This window comes from Mauremys reevesii, linkage group 12 (genome assembly GCF_016161935.1).
Source record: "Mauremys reevesii isolate NIE-2019 linkage group 12, ASM1616193v1, whole genome shotgun sequence".
Classification (NCBI taxonomy): Eukaryota; Metazoa; Chordata; order Testudines; family Geoemydidae; genus Mauremys; species Mauremys reevesii.
In genome coordinates this window covers 8,268,712-8,290,163 of record NC_052634.1, presented here as the reverse complement: position 1 = coordinate 8,290,163, position 21,452 = coordinate 8,268,712, and the positions used below count along the sequence as shown (strand labels likewise).

The 21,452-nt window shown below is 45.1% G+C and overlaps 1 protein-coding gene across 5 annotated transcripts in view; it reads right to left on the bottom strand.

Moving 5' to 3' along the window:
* Positions 1 to 21,452, bottom strand: part of SORL1 (sortilin related receptor 1) — a 91,595-nt gene that overhangs the window by 20,510 nt on the left and 49,633 nt on the right. For 2 of the 5 annotated variants that reach the window (XM_039496808.1, XM_039496812.1), the window contains exons 18-31: positions 20,324 to 20,455; positions 18,704 to 18,795; positions 17,870 to 18,116; positions 16,876 to 17,014; positions 14,516 to 14,689; positions 14,209 to 14,322; positions 13,310 to 13,432; positions 12,025 to 12,144; positions 6,569 to 6,694; positions 6,093 to 6,200; positions 5,449 to 5,580; positions 4,137 to 4,268; positions 3,137 to 3,271; positions 655 to 810 (exon numbers count right to left, since the gene is read on the bottom strand). In XM_039496808.1, coding sequence (XP_039352742.1) covers positions 655 to 810; positions 3,137 to 3,271; positions 4,137 to 4,268; positions 5,449 to 5,580; positions 6,093 to 6,200; positions 6,569 to 6,694; positions 12,025 to 12,144; positions 13,310 to 13,432; positions 14,209 to 14,322; positions 14,516 to 14,689; positions 16,876 to 17,014; positions 17,870 to 18,116; positions 18,704 to 18,795; positions 20,324 to 20,455 — 1,930 coding nt within the window. The remainder of the gene's footprint in view (positions 1 to 654; positions 811 to 3,136; positions 3,272 to 4,136; positions 4,269 to 5,448; positions 5,581 to 6,092; positions 6,201 to 6,568; positions 6,695 to 12,024; positions 12,145 to 13,309; positions 13,433 to 14,208; positions 14,323 to 14,515; positions 14,690 to 16,875; positions 17,015 to 17,869; positions 18,117 to 18,703; positions 18,796 to 20,323; positions 20,456 to 21,452) is intronic. The other 3 variants (XM_039496809.1, XM_039496810.1, XM_039496811.1) reach the window with 3 other exon arrangements.

The window sequence follows — 21,452 nt, the reverse complement described above, 5'->3', positions numbered from 1 at the left end:
TGAGCAATGGCAGTGACTGACAGACTGAGTTGTCTATTGGTTCCTCTAGTTCAGAATCGGTTCGCATCTCCCCACTCCACCAGATGGCAGCCTCTTCCTGTACAAAGTAACTAAATCCACTGCTGCCTCCCTTATCCAAATCCCACATGTCCTAACCAGGGCCAGCTCTCCTCAGTGTTTCTTGGGTTGCAGTGCAAAAGCTGGCCTGCTACTCTAAAGGCAACCTACAAATGGGGATACTGGCATATGCTCAGGCTTCTAAGTCTGGAAAGGAATCTACTGCGGCATGCTCCCACCCAACTACCTGAAAGTCTCAGGTGTCTCTTCCTAAACACAATCAGAAAGTGTTATGGCTGCAAGCATGTAACAGCCTAGTTTGAGCTGGGACAGAGATGTGTTTTCTTAGCAGCCACTGCTCCGTGGCAAATATTTCCATTAATTCTCAGAATTCAGGGTGAGCGAGCCGAATTCTCTCTTGATTCAAGTGGGTGCAACTCCACGTGAGTGAACTGAGCAGCACCCTTTACCCCAGCATATAGTGTGGCCCAAGTTTTCTAACATTTACATTTGAGGCTTTATTTCTCAGGATCACCTTTGCAGGGAATAATCACCGCTGAGTGTAAAACAAAGCGGCAAGGGAGGAGAAAACCTTACATAAAGTAGGGCAGGCTTCCTCATCTGAGCCATCTGTGCAGTCCTGATATCCATCGCAAACCCAACTGTTCATGATGCAGGCACCGCTGTTGCAACGGAAGTGGTTAGGTAAACATGTCACTGGGGCAGATGTCGTAAAGGGAAGGATCTGTGAACCTAAAAATAAACCAGTGAGAGCTGATCTTACTGGACATGTTCCTACGTCTGATTATGTGCTAAAAGCTTTTTCTGTTCCTAGGAGACCGAAAGGCAAAATCCCAGGATATCGGTTGGAAAAGGGGGAGGATGGGGAATACTTCACAAGTGCAGTATTTTTATTCTAACAGCACAAAGCTGGCTCCCAGAGCCAAACCTAAACATAAAACAAAGCTGCTGTCAAAGGACAGGAACTCGAGGGTGAAAACACAGTGATGCATCTTATTCATGTGTTTTTTAAAGGGTAGTACCACTTTAAGTGCTGGAAGGTGCACAGTGATTGTGGTGAGCTTTGCAGCCTCCGTCCCTGCAGGATGCAGACTATTCAACTTCTCCCTAGGTTTCCTGTAGACATTTCCCAGTAGCAGCTTCCAATATACATGGGCCTGCTTCTATGCACCCTCCCCATAAGTGGATACAGACAAGCCACAGTCTGGTCAACGCAGACAACTCCAGTAGGTCAACATAGACCAAGTATGCATTCTGGCTCGGCACAGAAACCCTCTCCACATGCTAAAGCCATGGTCCCGCAAATCAGATCTCCCTGGGAGGACCCTTATATAATCCCAAGGTTCCACTGAAATCAAGGTTTTTCCATAAACAAATCTGATTTCAGCATTGGGGCCTTAATCAAGACAGCCCTGATGCCTTGTGTGATCAGATAAAACAACCAGGAAAGGGTGACAGGCTTACCTGTCTGTCACATGACTTAGCAGGGATTTAAGGGAAGGGGGTGTTTTCCTCCTAGTAGGAAAAATAGGCAAGGAGAAGACCTCTACAGACTGCAGCCCATGTGGGGAAGGGGAATTGCTTTGATATTACTCGAGTTTTCTACTTAACCAATATTGTGCCTGAGGGAAGGAGCTGTAACAGACACAGAGCCCACCAGCTTACACGGTAGCACGCGATCCAATGAGCCTGGTCTATATGCCGCAAGCGTGCCGATTTCACTAAGTCTGTTTAGAAACCAATTCAGTTAACTCTGTGCAGCCTCCTAGTGTGGACGTGCTCAAATTGGTTTAGGTGCGTCCATGCTAGGGAACTGCTTCAATTTAACTACCCTGGTTTCTAAACAGACTATGTGAAATGGGTGCACGAACTTGTCTGTAGACCGTGCTAAAAGATTCTCTGCTGGACAGGAAGCTTCTGTATCATTTATTTAAACAAACATACGGTGTAAAAATGACTGAGTCAGGGTACTTCTGTTTTGTGCTACGATCAATGTAAAACATGAAAAAATGTAACTCATTGCTTGAACAAGGCAATAATAAGGACTCAGCAGAGGGCTAAGTGCTATAACTGTGATGCATCAGCTGTTTGAAAAATGAGTGGCTAGATAGAAGATAAAGTCATCACTGATACAGTCTCCAGATGACACACAGATTCAGGGAGTGGTAAATAAGGAAGAGGACAGGTCACTGATACAAAGCAATCAAAATCGCTTGGTAAGCTGGACACAAGCAAACTATATGTGTCTTAATAGCTAAAGGTAAAATTATACATTGAGGAACAAAGAATGTAGGCCGTACTTACAAGAGGGGAGACTCTATCCTGAGAAGCAGTGACTGAAAAAGACTTGGGGTCATGGTGAATAATCAAGTGAAGATGAGCTCTCATTGTGAAGCTGTGGCCATTAAGGCTAAGGTGTGATCCGTGGACTTATAAACAGGGGACTCTTGGGTAGGAGTAGAGGCTATTTTACCTCAGCATTTGGCATTGGTGCGACCACTGCTAGAATACTGTGTTCGGTTCTGGAGTCCACACTCAAGAAGGATGTTGATACATTGGAGAAGGTTCAGAGAAGACCCATGAGAATGATTAAAGGACTAGAAAACATGCCTTAGAGGGAGAGATTCAAGGAGCTCAATCTATTTAGTTTAACAAAGAGAAAGTTAAAAAGTGACTTGATCTATAAGTACCTACATGAGGAGCAAAAATTTGATAATGGGCTCTTCAGTCTAACAGACGAAGATATAACAACGACTGGAAGTTGAAACTAGACAAATCCAGACTGGACATATGATGTAAATGTTTAACCATGAGCGTTATTAGCCTTTGGAACAATTTACCACTAATTGTGGTGGATTCTCCATCACTGGCAATTTTTAAATCAAGATATGGGATGTTTTTCTAAAAGTTTTGCTCTAGTTCCAACAGGAATTAATTCAGGGAAGTCCTATGGCCTGTGTTATGCAGGAGGTCAGATTAGATGATTGCGCAGTCAGTCCCTGCTGGCTTTATAATCTATGGAGCAGATAACTGAGGCAGCAGCCACTCTTGCTCTTACCCCCACATTCCTTCTCGTCAGACCAATCACCACAGTCATTCTCCTCGTCGCATTTCCACCGGTTAGGGATGCAGTGGCCATTCTCACACTGGAACTGGTAGTAGCGAGAGCAGTTCGGCACTTCCGTTGGGTTTTCTAACAATGATGGGAGATTGTCAGGAGGTCCCACATTCCTGACTCCTCAGTGACACAGGTTCTGTCCATGCTACAGCTCAACCCTGACTAGTAGTGCTCCATAGCTCACCCACACAGCGCTGTTTTCCTGATAGGCAAACCCCGATCCCTCACAATTTCCACTATGGTTTATTTATTGTTATTTACGCAGCACCCAAAGCGGGCTAGATGCTGTATGGACAGGTAATAGAAGCAGCCTCTCCTCCGCGGAGCTTACCTTTGAAAATCAGATCTCGCACAGTAAGGCAAGAGCTGAGGCGGGGGGGGGGGAATGGAGGGGAGAACGTGGCTAACACAGTCTGAACGAGCGGTTGGCTGTGCATGTTTTCCTAAGGCTTGCAGGCAATAATTACTAACCCTGCTCTCAGATATCAGGCCCCTGTCTGCATTGGCCTGGGAATCTGTGCAGCAAATGTGCTCGCATATGGCTTCAAGTCAGCCCTAGTATAGAGAAGGGCCTATGATACGAGATTATCAAGAACTCAATGGATATGGTCATGGGAGGCAGCACGGTCTAGTGGATAGACACGGGACTGGCATTCGGGAGACCCAAATTCTGTCTGCACTTCTGCCACTGGACTGCAGGGTAGCCTTAAGCAAGCAACGTCACTGCTCTGTGCCTCCGTTTCCCTAATGGTAAGATAGGGATAATGACACTGATCTCCTTTGTTAAAACACTGAAATCTATAAACAAAAAACACTCTCCATCTCTCTCTCTATAAAGTGATTGCAGTCCTCCCCATGGTAACCGCTCAGTATCCTAGCGGAAGGCAACGCTGTTAATACTCAAAATAAGACTGAGGGGTTAATGATCCTCTCTGCTCACCACAGTTTGCTTCATCAGAGTAATCCCCACAGTCATCCATCCCATCACATTTCCACACCAAACTGATGCACACGCCATTCTGGCACTGGAAGTTGAATTGGTCGCAGGTCCGGTGAAACTCTGGGTCTTGGGCTAAAAGGGACAAAGCGAAGTTGAAAAAATAAAAAGTCAAATGCAGCTGTTCCTTCTGAGAGCTTTAGTACAAAGGCGAAGGGCTCAGAGTGTGGCTAGCTGTGGGGAAGGGAGGGTCGGGCACAGAGAATCCAGCCTGCCTCATTGCACAATGCACGGAGGCAGCCAAGATCCTGGTTCCTTGTGCATCCGGCCTGCAATAACTGGCACTGCTTCACACAGACAGTGCTGCTAGCAACCTGTAAAAGATGGAGCAGCTTTCCGGCCAGGCGGATGGAATGGGGCTGATGCACAGGAAGCACCCGCTGCACCTTTTCAAAGAGTTGAAGCATATTCCTTATACAGCAGCAAGACATCAAACAAACCCTAACTGCCTCGAGTTTAGAAGAAACATCCTCCGCAGGCAGAATAGCCCATCAATGTCTGTTATGGGCTTCCCTGCACCTTCCTCTGAAGCTTCTGGCACCGGCCACTGGAGAGAGGATACAGTACTAGATGGAGCACTGGCCCAGTCTGGCAGTCCCTATGCTCACACACTCCTCCCGCTGGGTGGCATTACCCGGACTCCGCTGGAATGGTCTGCGGGACAGGGTGTATGCACCCACTGGCCCCAAAGCAGCCGCTGGCTGTAAAAGCCAGGTTAGAATCCTATGGGGCAAAAGCCCAGCTTTGTCAAACACGCTGGTGAAACAACCGGTCCTATTGAACTTGGACTATAAAACATAACTGCTTGGATTTTGGAGACAACCCTCGCGAAACAGCAACCAACAGAAACCAGGATTTTTAAAGTCAACAAAGTGCTACTCAGATCATTAACATCCAGACCGGGCCTGATTTAAAGGAACATACAAGTGGCTTGGTATGTCATTGACACAGTCTGGAAATGACACACTAAGCCCCTAAGGATGCTTATTTATTCCCTTTTGGGATCTCTTCAGAGCGGTGTTGACTAGTGGATGGAGCACTGGACTGGGGTGGGGCTCTGCAGACCGGGTTTTCTAGTCCCAGTTTTGCCACTGGCCTGCTGAGTGATGTGAGGCAAGTTATTTCACTGTCCAGTGCCTCCGTTCCCCCCATGAGGATAATGGTACTGACCTTTGTAAAGTGCTTTGAGATCTACTGATGAAAAGCGCTAGGTATTAGGTATCTGCTAGATTATTGGTATTACTGAAACACTTACAGCACCCAGCATAGTTGGCATCTTCATCCGAGCCATCCCGACACTGCACAATGCCGTCACACACCATGGAGTGGAACAAGCACTGCTGCCGGTTCTTACACACAAAGTCCATGTAACGCGTGCACAGGGGGTCTGGGGGAAACAAAAGGGATTGCAGGGAGAATTACAGCATTTCAGTGCATGGCAATAAGAGACGTTTGTCCACTGCCTAGCACAATGTGATCCTGGTCCATGACTAGGTTCCTACATGCTATGATAATACAAATAATACGTAGCAACAACACTGTAGACAAAGTTCTTTTGTTATTTGATCTATGTGTACTTAACCACCCTCTGACTTACAGAGAGTCAAATACACTGGCTAGATCTTATCTAGTGCTGGATAATTCTGATGATCAATAATACAAGCTATGCAGCTATTCAGGCTTATCTTGTGTCATGTGTCAGGGTGAAAGCGATAGGCAGTAGATATCAAGAAGGAATCGCCTGCCACGCTGTTTATAGAGCTACATAGGTGACATACATTATACAGGGGGCTTTTGCTTTCCTTTGAAGCATGAGGTGTTCATCTCTGTTCCAGATGGGATGTGCTAGTCAACTGACCCATCTGGTGCTGCAAATTCCGAGTTCCTGTGTGTACCCACCACAGTGCTGTTCGTCAGAGCCATCGGAGCAGTCATGCAGCCCATCGCAGTGCTTGCTATTTGGGATGCAGGTTCCATTTGGACACTGGAAACCGTTGCACTTTTTTTCTAAAATTCATTTGAAAAAGCAGCCTTAAGTATGGAAGAATTTCAACCCATAGGTACGGAATTAGAGTTTGGTTCTGTTTGTTAGTCCCGAGTGGCCGAATCCCAGGGGCACTCGACAACCCCCAGAAAACCCCAGAATCAGCTGCGCCCTTTGTCCATAGAATCTGTTTAGATTGGAGGCTCTTTGGGGCAGGGACTGTGCACGCACAGGGGCCCTGGTCTTGGGTGGGTGCCACAATAAACCAATCAGTAAAGATGTGGTTTTAATGCTCCCCAAGTTTGCTGCTGTTCTGTTGCAGTGACAGAGCTAGATTCCATTCTATAAGACGATAGGCCAATGAGTTAGAAAATAACAACTGAGCTCTCACCGCACTTGACAGGGTCCTCATCAGAGCCATCCTGGCAGTCGGCGTCGCCATCGCATGCCCATCTCTGGGGAATGCAGTGCCCATTATGGCACTGGAAGCTGGAGGCTTCGCATGTATGGTATACTGCTGAAAACAAATAGAAAAAAAGAAAGCATTTACAGACTCATTGATTTCAAGAGGCGGCAAACTGGGCTCCGTGTAAATAAATCACCATTCTTTTCTTTTCTTGATTTGTGACACATTTAAATATATGTTCAGATACACACTATTATTAACAATTATTATTTGTACTGTTGTAGCATCTAGGAGCCAGAGTCATGGGCCAGGACTCCATTGTGCTAGGCACTGTACATGTTGATTTATCATCCTGTAATGGGTGTCAGGTTCTATTTGGCTGGCCTACTGACTTGCTTATCCTCTTGTGCCTCAGTTTGCCCACCTGTAGAATGGGGACAATACTTACCAACCTACTGTACCTCATAATGTTGACTATGGAGGTTAACCAATGTTTCTAAAGCTAAGACCTCTGGAGTCAGCCCTTTCTTATCGTTTCAGTCCTTTGAGTCAGCTGGCAAAGGTAATGATGTCTGGTCCTTGCTGGAACAGCAACTGACAAACCTTGGTAAGCTGGCACTCCTCCTTATATATGGGGGAGGATACCACCAAAAGGGTTTTGAGCACTGTTGCCATCTGCTGGCAGGGAGGATCTGCACACAAGTGTCTGACTTGGCACTGAGTGTCAAAAAAGAGAACTTGTTTGTATTTTAGGTTCTCATAGATATTCTTAACTAGACTTAAGAGATGGGATTTTCAAAGCTTCCTAGGAGACTTAGACACCCAATTCCCAGTGGATATCAATGGAACTTGGGCATCCACCTCCCTTAGGCTCCCACTTTGAAAATCTCCACCTAAAATATTTTTTTTTAAATAAGTCATTTTGGAACCTAATTTATATGCCGTACCTCTTCAAATAAAAAAAAAACCACTAACATGAGAGAATACTCTTCATTATCTAGAAAAAGAGCAACATTTGACTTAATTAAATTGCACGCTGCTACATTTTAGCCTAGCTAGTGACATGCACTTCCAGATATTTCAAAATACTACAGTCATCTGGTACTAATATTCTATTAGGTATTCACTGTGAAATGTAATGATTTTAGATAAGAGCAATAAATGCAGCCAGCTGAGTTAGATATGTTTCTCAAATGATTGTGATTCTTATCGATAATTTCAACTTTCAGCTTAAAAAACCAATACTCTTTTTGAAGTAGGTTCACTTCTTCCTCTGGTAATTCTCGCTCAGAAAGTCATGAGAGATGAGCGATACCAATAGGTATCTCCTTTCACACCACACACTTGGAATACCAACTACTGGAATCCCCAAGCTAAACAGTTCCAACCATATATATCTGAAACTGATGAAATTCGGTAATGGATTTAGTAATTACATACATCCAGATTCTGTGGTTATGGTTGAAGTATAACTCCCATTGATATAAAAGGGAGTTTGCTCAAGTAAGTTCTCCAGAACTTGATCCAGAACCAGGACATTTATTGTTTTAAAATATATATGTTTGGAAAACTGCATATAAAAACTGAGGAATTTACACTGCATAACTTTAAGGCCAGAAGAGACCATTCTGATCATCAAATCTGACCTCCTGCATAACCAGATTGGAGACCCTCACTCAGTAATTTCTGCATCTAACCTATAGCTTCTATTTGGGTTAGGGCGTATCTTTTAGAAAGACAGCTCATCTTGATTTAAAGATTTCAAGTGATGGAGAATCCACCACATCTCTAAATAAGCTAATTAGCCTCCGTGACACTGCACCCCATATCCTTCTTAGTGATTTTTTATTATATGATTATGACCTAATTATGATGTATTTTATGCAAGATAAGTCATGTGAGGTGTCATTGGAAAAGTTATGATTTGCTGAATGTGATTATCCTATGTATACGCATGTATCATTTTTGTATTGGAAGTTATGAATATTGACTATGTAATCATTTCAAATATAGTTACACCTGGGTAATGCCCACTAGACAAGATGCTTTCAGTCTAGATAGTGGGTGGGGAAGGGCCTATTCAGAGCAATGAGCCATTAGGAAAAAACAATAGCCCTTAGGAGAAGCTTATCTCCCACCTGGGGAGCCTTCCCGAAAATGCTACAGACAGCCTCTGAGTAATGGCTGCTATGACTCTACAGGGACATGTGATGAGACCGTATGTCTCTGGACTCCATCTTGGGATGTCAGTATTACTGGTCTGGGAACCAAGCTTTGTAAGCTATATAAGGCAGGGAGTGACATCATCCATTGTTCTTCCCTCCCCACACAAGAGGACTCCTGCAAACACCTGAGGAACAAAGACTGAACTGGGGGAAGTGCTGGACCCAGGCTAAAGGGATTTCTAGCCTGTGAATGAAACACCTGGGGATCCCAAGCGGTAAAGCGAGTGCAGTTTGCCCCTTAAGAATATGCAGCCTGCTTGTATCACCTCTTAGGGTGAGAATCTGCTAATTCATATCCAATCTATTTAGTATATTAAGTTTAGCCTGTGTTTTTGGTGTATTTGCTAGGTAATCTGCTTTGATCTGTTTGCTATCACTTATAATCACTTAAAATCTATCTTTTGTAGTTAACAAACTTCTTTTTCCTTTCTCTAAACCAGTGAGTTGGAGTGAAGTGTGTGGGAATCATAACTCAGGTGCAAAGGCAGTTGCATATTCCTCTCCACATTGAGGGAGGGGGTGAATTTCATGAGCTTACGCTGTACAGTCCCCTGTGCAGCACAAAACGGTATGATTTTGTGTTTATACTCCAGAGGGGTGATGCGCCTGGGGAGCTGGGAGTTGCCTTAGCTGTAGCCTTCCTATGCAGGGGCTGGTCAGAGATCCTGCATGTAACTGCAGCTGGGTGTGTCCCTACCTGTATGTATGCTGATGAAAGTGCAGGCTGGAGGGCTTTGCAGCTTGTCACAGCACTACAATGTGAGAGGGAGCCCAGGCTGGTGGGTCAGGGGGGTTCAGTGGTACCCCAGTTCCAGGTGCCACCCCGGGGGGAACCTGCCAGAGCCTCCCTCAAAAAATGTTCACCTTGTTTCTAGTCTGAATTTGTCTAGCTTCAACTTCCAACCACCAAATGTCATTATACATTTTTTTGCTAGATCAAGTAGCCTTCTACAATTAGAATTCTCTTCACTGTGTTGATACTTGAAGACTGGTCAACTGAAAATATCAGAGCAGATGTGATGTATGTAAAGTGTGGACTGAATTTTACTATGTTCTTAGGACTCTTCTCACTTATATCCACTAGTGTAAATTCTGTTGTCATCACTGGGTTGACTCCAATGTATGAGTAGAGAATTAGGTCCACTAACTCAAGGCCTGATGTATAACCAGTGTCAATCCAGAGTGTCTCTATTTTTTCCAGCTGAGTTGCACTGGTGTAAATCAGTTGTCAGTAAAAGGGGAATCAGGTCCTTAGCGCATGACTTTGCATAAGTTACATCCTCTTTATAGTTCAACAGCTCCAGCTGGAATGCTAGATAAAGAGGCACGGCCATGCTAAAGACCACTCACCACTGGAGCCGAGCATCCCTTCTTTTAGATAAATAGTTTAGAAATTGCAAAGAAAATCTTTCTTTTTTGCAATGTGTTTTACTGTTACAAAAGAATCAGAGTGCAAGCTGTAAAATGAGGTCAGTGCACACCCGGCCTATTTTCAGTCTGTACGTGTTGTAACCACTGAACACTTTTCAGGGAGAAGAATTCTTATTAGTTAACATCTTGATCTTCAGGACCAATGGTTACAATTATGCCTCCTTATTTTGCAGATCTCCACAGGTAGGGCAAGCCTGTTTTTATGGCAGACCATGTGGTAATAAATTTTTTAAGCAAGTTTTGAAGCACTGTCAGCTGTAAACAGCACTACAGACGAATGACCTCAGCGTTGATTTGATTCCATCAGTGCAATCTTGCAAATATAAGCAAAGATGAATCACTGCGCACATCAAAAAACAGCCAGCACTTTCAGAAACGCAGCGATTAAGTTGCTAAAATCAACAGATCGTAAGATAGATGCTTATTCTCTCAGGAATATGATCTTATTAGTTTCCTGGCCCGATTTGTACGTGCTGGGTCAATCACAGCTCCAACTGACAGGTTGTTTAGCACCTGTGAAAAACAGGGCATGTAGCAACATGTTTCTGTGGCTTTATGCAAAAAGGGCATTCGCTGGTGAGAGGTTTTTATTTTTAATAATTTCAAAAAGTTTTTCCCCTATTTATAAGCCTACAGAAATTTAAAACCAGAATTTGTTTCCCTGAAATTATTTCCTCTATTGCTTGCATTTGCCCTGGTTTGTTATTGTAGGGTCACTCATAAGTATTGAGCTCCTACCACAATTTGAGTTTTAGACAGTATTTTATATGCACAAAACGATACATAGTTTGCCAATAAATATTAAGAAGGTGAAAAGGGGAGATGATCGACATTTTCTGTCTGCCAACTAACCTGGAGCATGTTTTAAATGCAGGAGAGCATTGTACGGGTAGGGTAGGCACTTCAGCTAAGAAGAGAGACGATTCAGGGCTAAGGCTCTCACTGCATTCTTCGTTCATGCTAGAGCTAATACTTAACAGGCACCTTATTTTCAAATCACATTAACGTGCTCATCTTCAAACACCCTTGCAAGGCAGGTGACTATTATCCCCCTTTTACGGGTGAGGAAACTGAGGCATGGAAGTTAAACCATTTAGTCAAGGTTTCACGGCAAGTTACTATCAGAACTGGGATTAGAAATTGGTTCTGGCTCCACGCTCAATCCACTAGCCCATGTTGCTGCTACATTAGGATCTAGTCCAGTGATTTTCAAATTGTGGGTCATGACCCCAAAGTGGGCCCTGAGTTCATTTTAATGGGGTCACCAGGCCAGGCGTTAGACTCCCCGCTGCCCAGGTCTGAAGCCAAAGCCCAAACAACTTAGCTCTCTGGGGTCCCCTGTGGTGTGCGGCCCCCTGATTCTGGACTCTAGAATCTAGAGTAACACGGCGCACTGGGATCATGCAGTCACTTTGTTGTCAGAAGTGGGTCACAGTGCAATGAAGTCTGAGAACCGCTGATCTAGTCCAAAGCCCACAGGTATCTTTCCATTGACTTCAGTCAGCGCTGGCTCAGTCCTTTAGTTGCTTCAGTGTTTCCATCTTAACTTCTATGCCACAGCCAATCAGGATTTCCCTGCAGTAGCCACTAGCACAAAATACAGTAGCAATAGGGCAATGGAAGATTCAGTCTCATGACACGGAAGGGTTAAACTGACACCTTCCTGCACAGCATGTGTTCTTCCGCATACAGCTATCCTAATGCAAACCCTTTAAAAACACAGCAGCTGATAGCTAGCAATGAGCAACTCCAGCAGAGGGTTCCCGATCACATCCCAACGCTTACCAGTGCAGTTAGCTTCATCTGACCAGTCTCTGCAGTCGTTATCGCCGTCACACATCCAAGAAAGACGAATGCACATTCCCGAGCTGCAGCTGAATTCATCACTTCTACACTGGTGAGCTTCTACAAACAAGGCACCCAAAGTTCAGCTGGGGTGACTGGGGGCGGGGATTGAACACAAGCTGTTGACTTAGAAGAAAGAGCTGCCATTTCACTACCAGCAGCCTAAGCAGCTCAGAAAATTTGTTCTGGTCTTGAAAGTATTTTTAGTGTATTGTTTCTAGCCCTGAAAGATCAAAAGCTACCGCGTCACTCTGATTCCCAACTTCTGTTCTTGCCGTGGATTTAACAGTCTGCCGCTCAGGAACTATTAGCCTCAGAGGTTGACGGCCTCACCCACAACCCATTCAAGATGCTGGGAGCTGCAGATGCTCAGATGCCTTTGAAAATCAGGCCAGAATCTCCTTTGAAATTAGGGATTCTGAGCTCCTTAGGAAGTGCTGCAATGAACTGGCTAGTGTGTGCCTTCACCACTGCCCTCTGCTGGACGGAGGAGGAACTGCTCAACACTGCGCCATGCAGCCTAGACTGCACACAACTAATGGGAGACTCCCCTTTCGGTTAGGAGCCTGTGCTGTTAATGAAGGAGGCTGAGTCCTAACCCTGCTATTACTGTGCTCATGATGTGCAGCACAGCGACAGCCACAAACCTGCCAGATGGCCAAAGATTTCTTACCAGTATGAAGCAACTGGGGGAGGGTGAAGGGGAACCTACTGCCGCAGCACTTGAATTTGTAGCCCCGATGGCTATAGGAGATACCAGATCTTGGAGCTATCTACCCCACCCTGCTCCAAGACCGAACACACCAAGTCTCGGAAGCTGCATGAATATAATTTTTAATCCCTGCTTGATTGTTTTGTTTTCTGGCAGATGTGCATGGCAGATGAGGGGAGCTGAGAACATCTGATATCAGAGCCTCCCTGCCAGCTCAAGGTGTGACGCCTCGGGTGAGGTGGATATGGGCTGTCATTATTGCATCTCATCCCCTCCCCTGGACCACATCTGCACTAGCTGCCTGACAGCATCCAGGGAGGGGCTAGCAAGCCCTGGACAGTGTGCAAGGTGGGTCCCCTTCAGTGCTCTCCTGAGAGCCAGAGATGCTGCCTTGCCCTGCTTCCATCCGGGCAGGCTCACCCCTTGCCTGGTGTAGGGAACAGTGATATTCTTCCGGGGGCGGGAGAAAGGACATCCAACAGAGACAAACAGCTCGCTCCTTATCACGCTTACCGCAGTGGCTTTCATCACTGTTATCTCCACAGTCGTCCTCCAGGTCACATTTATAGGACAGCGGGATGCAGGTCCCCGAGCCCTGGCAGCGGAACTGAGTCTCGCTATCACAGACTGTTGTGGCTAAAACAAGGCGGGGGGGGGGGGGAGAGAGAGGTTTCAAGGCCACCAATTAAATAATTCCCCCCCGACCCAAACTCATATGTTAAAATAAAAGCAAGGGGAATACAATGGAGGAAAAGAGCTTCCTCTGAGCTATTCTTGCTACTAATTCTGGCTGTGCTGGATGAATTTCTCCTGGTTCAGGGCAGGAAGGGCTTAATGGTCTGACCTGGAGATGGGACTGAAACCAGTTCCACACTGCAATACCAAGCCTGGAGAAAGCGTCCTCCAGCCGGAGAGAAGAAAAGATGAGGAATCATGGCTGGCTTGGCTTGACCGGGGCGGTGCTTGAGTCTAAGGAGCCACCAGTTAGGAACTTCAGGAGCAGCTAAGCCTGGGGAGACGGTTTGGCCTGGACTTTGTCTTATTGTTCAGTTGCTTGGCATTCGGACCCAAATCCAGGTCCTAACTTTGAACCTGGCCCTGCTTCTGTAATGGGCTGAGCCACATCTCTATGACTTGGGGACAGCTTGGCCAGATGGCTCTTTGTTCCCTTGATAAGCTCATTGGGCTCTTTGTCTGATTTCCATTCAGAGGCTGGCCTTCTTGAATGTATCTGAACTAGCTTCATTAGGATATACCACGCCACAAGGGCTTGTAGGAAGGGCGGAAAGACCATATTCATTATTACTAATCCCTTCTCCATCACTGGTTGAAGCATTTTGCTCCCCAGCCAGGCTGGATAAACGATTACCGCTCAGGACGCAAACACAAAGTGACCACAGAAGGACACTTACGGCAATTCTTCTCATCGCTCATGTCTCCGCAATCGTTATCGTTGTCACACTGCCAAATGCTGTTGATGCAGTTCCCGTTGAAGCATCTATACTGGTTAGGCAGACAGGTGTTATCTAGTGCCCAGCATGTGTTTAAAAAAAACAAGCTACAGTTAGGCACAGCACCATTATCTTTGCCAAGTGATCGTCGCTCTTTCTAAGCTTTACGCTCCAGGTCAAAAGGTAACGTCAGGCTGACCTATCTCCCAGCCAAGGAGTTGATCCTTTTTCAGGATTAAATAGCAGCAGGAGTTAAACAGGGTTTTACCTTCCTTGATGCAGGTGTTGTTCTTCATCACGTATCTGTGTGGACAATCACACTTCACTTCCCCTGATGGGAGCACGCTGCTGGAGACTCCCTCAGGACACTTGCAGCTTCTGCTGTTGTTTGATTTGGGCAAGCACAGCAAACTGCAAGGCTTGGTGATGCAGGCATTCTGTCCTGTTGGGAAGGGACAAAGTAACTACCTGGCACTGCAGTACAGGGCAGGGAACCTGAAACTACGTCTCCGGTCATCCCCTCGATTCAGGCTGCTACGCAGGCTCTCTGGGCACCTGGGTGTCAGCTTCACTTGGCTACGTATTGAGTCTGGCCTTGAGAGATGCCACACGCCCTCTACTCCCATTGACTTCAATGGGGCTTGAATGCATGCTCAGTGCCACACTAGATCAGTCCCTTCGATCCTAGTGAGAAGTGGTTTACAGATTAATAAGTAAACAGGATACACTGCACAGATCCCCCGCTGCCTTATATAGGGAAATATGAATAATTAAATGGAGAGGTTTTTTCCCCTCCTCAAATGAGATGGTGAAGTCAAACCATGCTCTTTGGGACAGAAAACATCTTTTGATTTTGTTAGTACAGCGCCTAGCACAAAGGGGTCTTGGTCTATAACGGAGGCTTCTAGCCACTGCTACAATACAAATAAATAATAATTAATAATAAACCAACACTGAGAATGCAGTGCGCTCTCTCTCTTTCTCTCTCTGCATCAAGCTTGGGGAAGACTTAAATTAATTCCCTAGAACACAAGTTTCAACTCGGGCTTGGGACCACCCTCCATTTTGTAAGAGTCACAGAGCTTAAGACCAGAAGGAACCACCAAATCGTGAATTATGACCTCCTGCATATCACAGGCCCCCAAAACTACCTACCACAAACACGCTAAACTCAACAGTGAAACCGAGATCGAAGGATTACAGCCCACAGGTTGTAGACTATTATGTGTCACAGGCAGAGAATAGGAGGGACCGAGGTGCACCAATGCCCGAGGACCCTGCAATGGCAGGAAACTGACTGAGATAAACCCAGATGATTCTGGCAAGCAATCCATGCCCCTTGCAGTCCCTTCTAACCCTATGATTCTATGATTCATGCTGCAGAGAGAAGGCAAAAACCCTTAAAGAGGGTCCCAAAACTTTTTCCTGTCATGACAAGTTGTGGCAGCCTGGAAGGGGTTGAAAAGCACCGTCCTGGAGACCTTTTTGAAGGCAACCCCAGAAAGCATTACCTTCCAACAGCTCGTTAATACACTTCATTAAATAATCAGAGAGGAAGGAGGGGCTTCCCATCAGCAGCTTCCAAGCTAACAAGAGCGTTTCAGAACACAGCAGCCTAAGAACTAGTTAATCGACACTTAACAGCCTCCTTCTGATCAGGCTGAGCACTTGCTGAGGCTTAAACACAACAGAACAGCCTTTTGTTTCAGAAGAATCAGATGAAGTCCACGGCATCTCCTGGAAACTAGGGGGTCAGTGACTTTCTGCTTGGTTGGGCTCATTTTAAGATGCTACTTTACATTCATTCTAAGCCATCTGGAGGCCTCTCAGATACAGGCTTATCTAATCTATGGCTCTGAACTCTAAATAGTCGTGCTACTGTTTCATCTAAAGACAGTTCACTCTCAAAGCCCATTCAGTCCCTGACCTCTCCGCTTGGAACTCCAGCAATGCCGGTGGTTTTGTAATGAGGGTACACCTGCCCTTTAGCCCGAGACCCAACAACTCCTTTCACGGAGGTCACTAAGGAGCTATCGGATGGTAACAACTGCGACCTAACCAGGCCTGAACTGGACTCAAACCAGCGACCTCGAGGTGACAACGAGATTTTAGGATTTTAAAGCTGACGTGTGATAAAGAGATCGCGATGTACATCTATCATGCTGAAATGTACTTACATCAAGCACCATTCACAAAAGACAGACAACGCTTAGTACTATGGCTGAGAGCTGCGAAGTCACCTAAGGAATTTGGATGTATTTGGACTCAAAAAAATGGAGGAAGGATGGCCCAGTGGTTAGGGAATTAGCCTGGACTTTGGAGACCGGGGTGCAATTCCCTGCTTTGCCAGCCCCCCTGGGTGATTTCTCTCCCTCTGTGCCTCACTTCTTCATCCATACAATAGTATAACAGCACTTCCCTACCTCATGGTGTTCTGGGAATAAAATACATTAAAGACGGTGAGGCATTCAGATACTATAATGATGGGGGGGCCATACAAGCAGTTAAGATAGACAGACTCCCAAATCCCATTCAATGGGAAGTAAGCAGCCAAACACCCTCGCTGGCTTTTGAAAATCTCAGCCTACAGTCTACTTAGAAAAGGTCTTTACAAACACTCCACATTACCTGTTGTCTTTCCTCTGTAGAAGATTTTCATATCCATGATCCCATTTAATCGGCCAACTAAAATCTCCATTCTCGACCCACTGTATTTAGATGCTCTAAAAATACTCAGCTGCGACCAATCATTCCAGTAGATTTCATTCTGAAACATAAGCTTTGTTCCTTAGTCCATGCTTTGGTGGAGACAGGCAAATATCATGACCTCTGCAAACTTATTCTTTTCCAAATTCAGGATTTGAAGGAGGATCTACAGATCAGGAACTCCCGGTTAATCCTGATTTTTCATCAAACTAGCCAATGCAGAAGACCAATTTCATAAAGTGAGTTTCAACCGAAAACCAAGGGTCATTTTTTGCATAGACGCTGCCTGTGCCGCTAAGGTTTCATATACTGCTAATACTACTTTGCACTTATATACTGCTCTTCAGGTGGCTTCAAAGCGCTCTGCAAGGCGGGGTCAGTGTCACTACCCCTATGTTATAGATGGGGAAAGTAGCATTGTATTGGGGTTCAGTGATTTTCCCAATGGAGTCACAAAGTGAGTCAACAGCAGGGTCTGGAACAGAACCCAGGTCTTCTGACTCCCAGCTCCTACTTGCTCATGTCTGCTTGTATGAACACAGCAGCACAAACAAGAATTAGTAAAGCACAGCTATGAAGCTGGGTTCAGATAAGCAGACAGACAGACAAGCATCTGAGAGACGTTAGCCAAAGGTTATCCAGACTACCGCGGCTCTCAAACCTACGACTCTCAGGAGAACAGGATTGTCAGAATGTTTCTTAAGCCCAAAGGAAAGAAGCTAACGAAGGCTTAAAACTGGACCTGTGCAGAACCTGAAACAAAAGCCACGTGGGGTGTTAAGGCTGCAAACCTTCTGGTGAACTGGGTCAGAGTTCCTGGTGAGCTTGGGCCACTCAACACAGCTCAGCGTTTATCACAGTTTGGGCTGAGCCCCTATATCTACTATACTTATCTCCAGACACGTTGTATAAATACCTTAAATACAGCAATAGCATAGGGATGAGGAAGACTATCCAGTATCACCGATCTCTGCATCCCATTGAAATCAATCCTCTCGATTCTATCCATATAGGCTTCCGTCCAATAGATCCAGTGATCATCCACAGAAATGCCATTTGGCCATCTCACTCCCTCAGAGACAATGCAACTGGCCGACGAACCATCCATATCGCTTCTGTAAATGCCAGGTCTAGTGTCTCCCCAGTCTGTCCAGAACATCAACCTGATTATGTCCATAAGCAGAGTTAATTTGAAATAATAATACAAGGCCTCATCTAAACAGGTGTCCACACAAAACTGTGAACTCCACTCTTTAAATTGTATGTAGCAGACAGAGTATGTCTTTTTAACAGGAACTCAATGGAATTCAATGGACTGCACCTAACGGGGGGAATATCAAGGTCAAGGACTGCATTTAAATATCACATGAACCACACATAAAGCAGTGACTCAGCATACAATCTAAGAGGTCAACTTCTCAAATATTAGCAGTTACATCCACTGAAGAGACCAGCGCACTGCCTCCTATGCTGCATAACCCAGTGGAAGCTATGGAGGTTCTTACCAAGGGAACATTATTGTGAGGGAAATGGAAAATTGCTCCCAATCTCAATCGAACTGAAGCCCAGTTACCCGGATCATAGTATTTAGGTGAGAAAGAGCCACACAGGAAAACAGCTTTCAAAACAGCAAATGGAGGAGCGCACTACTTTGATCTTGTATGAATTTAGTACTGATGAAAAGTGCTGGATTGACTTGGTTGGTTTTAATACAAATTAACACAACTATTCACAGATAGGTCCTACTCACCCTTCTTTAGGCACCAAAACTAGGGCTCTGGGTCGTTCGAGTACAGAGGAATTCAGAACAGTAAATCGCATGTCTCCATCTGGGTTGGCAACCTAGCACAAGATGTAGAGGGTGTGGGTTTTGTTTGCAATATGAAGAACAATTGCATTGTTTAAAATTAAATGAAATTCTGTAGCATTTAATTACAACCATCTAGCAAACGACAGTTCAATGCATACATACTTGACAAACAATTATCATACGGCAAGTGATAAAAGTTGATGGGCTTCATTTACTTATGTGATTTCCACACTGCTGAACAAATTGCTTACTGCCGTAATGCCCTATGTGCAGCTCATTCTATCCCGCCACATTACAGAGAGGAAATTGTTCCATTTAATGTAGCTCAAATAACCTGCTGCAGGTAAATTACTTGACAAATTTATCCCTTATGTTCGCCAGCCGCTCACAACTTGTCCTTAATTTTGATGGGTGTGTTTGTTATTGGGCAGTAGTTGAAGAACCGCTTATGCAAGCAAATTTGAGCCTATGGGCTCTGCTGGGAACTCTTCATTTGAACCATTTGTAGTCTATAATTTGTCACCAACCATAAACCACATGATATTGTTTCTGCTCACTGACTGGATGAGTAAAACTTTTAACTAGGAGAAAGAGGAAGAGTGAGTAGCGGCAGAACAAGAAGCAATGGTCTCAAGTTGCAGTGGGGGAGGTCTAGGTTGGACATTAGGAAACACTATTTCACTAGGAGGGTGGTGAAGCACTGGAATGGGTTACCTAGGGAGGTGGTGGAATCTCCATCCTTAGAGGTTTTTAAGGTCAGGCTTGATAAAGCCCTGGCTGGGATGATTTAGTTGGGGTTGGTCCTGCTTTGAGCAGGGAGTTGGACTAGATGGCCTCCTGAGGTCTCTTCCAACCCTAATCTTCTATGATTCTATTCAAGTGAGGCACAAAATTTTGGGGGAGTAAGCTTTTGTGATAACATTCGTGCATCTTTCATGGTTCACCACTATTTTCCTGAAGGAACCAGCAGCTGTCCAAATACAGGTGAACAACAACAAAGCAAACTTGCCACGTTTATTTATGAACGTACTGTGAATCCCTTTTTGGACCGTTCAGCCTGCCCTGAACGTGTCATATGGATCTGAAAGTGTCAAACAAATTTACAGCGTAAGCCCTCTTCCATCATCATCATCATAGCAAATCCTAACGGGATGTAGTCTCCTTGCAGATCGAGCACCAAGCAGATCGATCTCTACCTCGGTTCACAAGACACACTGAATATCCAGCCAGACTATGTCCTTCACTAGGGATCTTAGTGCAGCTTTTGGCGCCTACATGATTACTGATGGTGGAGCAGCATTCCTTGGGAAATGCATTTTGTAATTCACTGATCTTCCATCTTAAATACAAAAGGCTGAATCCTGCTCTGCCTTATGCATGAGTAGTTGCACTAAGCCCTTGGAGGAGAAGGCTGAATGGCCTTACTGCCCCTAATATGTCAGCCAACATCCAGGAATGAGGACTCACAGCTACACATGGTGCAACAGACTGCAGGCCTGGTAAAGACAAAGCAACATGGCTACAGCTACCTGCTGTCATGAAGATCGGTTGCAGACATACCTCAATTTTTGGAATACCAGCATTCACCCAGTAAAGCAACTGACTGAGAGGTTCAAAGGCCAACGCTTCCACTGTTTCTAGGCCAGTGCTAATGATTATCTCCTGTCCAGAGCTGCCGTTTAGACAAAGACGCTAAAACAAACAAATAGAAAACTCTAAGCATCAAGGTTAGTGCACTCAGGTTTTTCTCATTAGTGGCTCCTTTGCTAATTCCCCACCTCAAACAGCTAACAGCCGTATTTGCCTTGCAAAGCATATCTATTACAGCTCCCCTGAGATACATCCATTTCCGGGATGGAGGGAGGCCAGGAGATAAACAGGTGTCTAGCACAAGAGAGGGAATAGGAGACATTTTTGGCTCAAGGGGGAAATATTCCTCTTGTGGTATGTGCTATCTTTCATTTCCATTCATAGCAGAAGATAGGTGCTTTGAAATGTGCTTTGTAATGGTTTTCAAAGTCTCACACAAAAGACCACGACAAACTCAGTTTAAGTTCTCCACCTCGGTAGAAGGTTTTATGCTTCAGTAGAAAATTCCAAACCTGGGGTTTAACCAATGAAGTTTTCTCATATGGCTTAAAATAAATATTAATTCTTTCCTCTTATAATTTTCTTTAAGTAGCTGCTATCTTACAAATCGGATATACAGGGTCGGATCCTCCGCTGGCATAAATCAACATAAAGTCATTTACACCAGTTCAGGATCTGGGCCTTAGAACCTAAAGGACATTCGTAACCAGACTAGTCCTTCTAAGATAGGTTGCATTAGGCTCGCAAAGATAGGAAAACGTACCTCCACGGGCATAGCTCTGCCCTGGCTATGGCTGTATTTTTCATTAATAATAAGAATGCTTAGCTCTTATACAAGGCTTCTCATCAACAAACCTCTAAGCACTCTACAAAGGAGGTCAGTTTCATTCTCTCCATTTTACAGATGGGTAAACTGAGGCACAGAAACGTGAAGCAATTTACCTAAGGTCACCCAGAAGGCCAGTGGCAGGACTAGTATTCCAGTCTCCTGAATCCCAGTCCACTGCTCTATCCACAAGGCTATTGTATCACACAAGGTATACGCTCTTCTAGGAAAACATCCAAGAGCACTGTGCTAGGCAGGGACTGCCCAGAACCC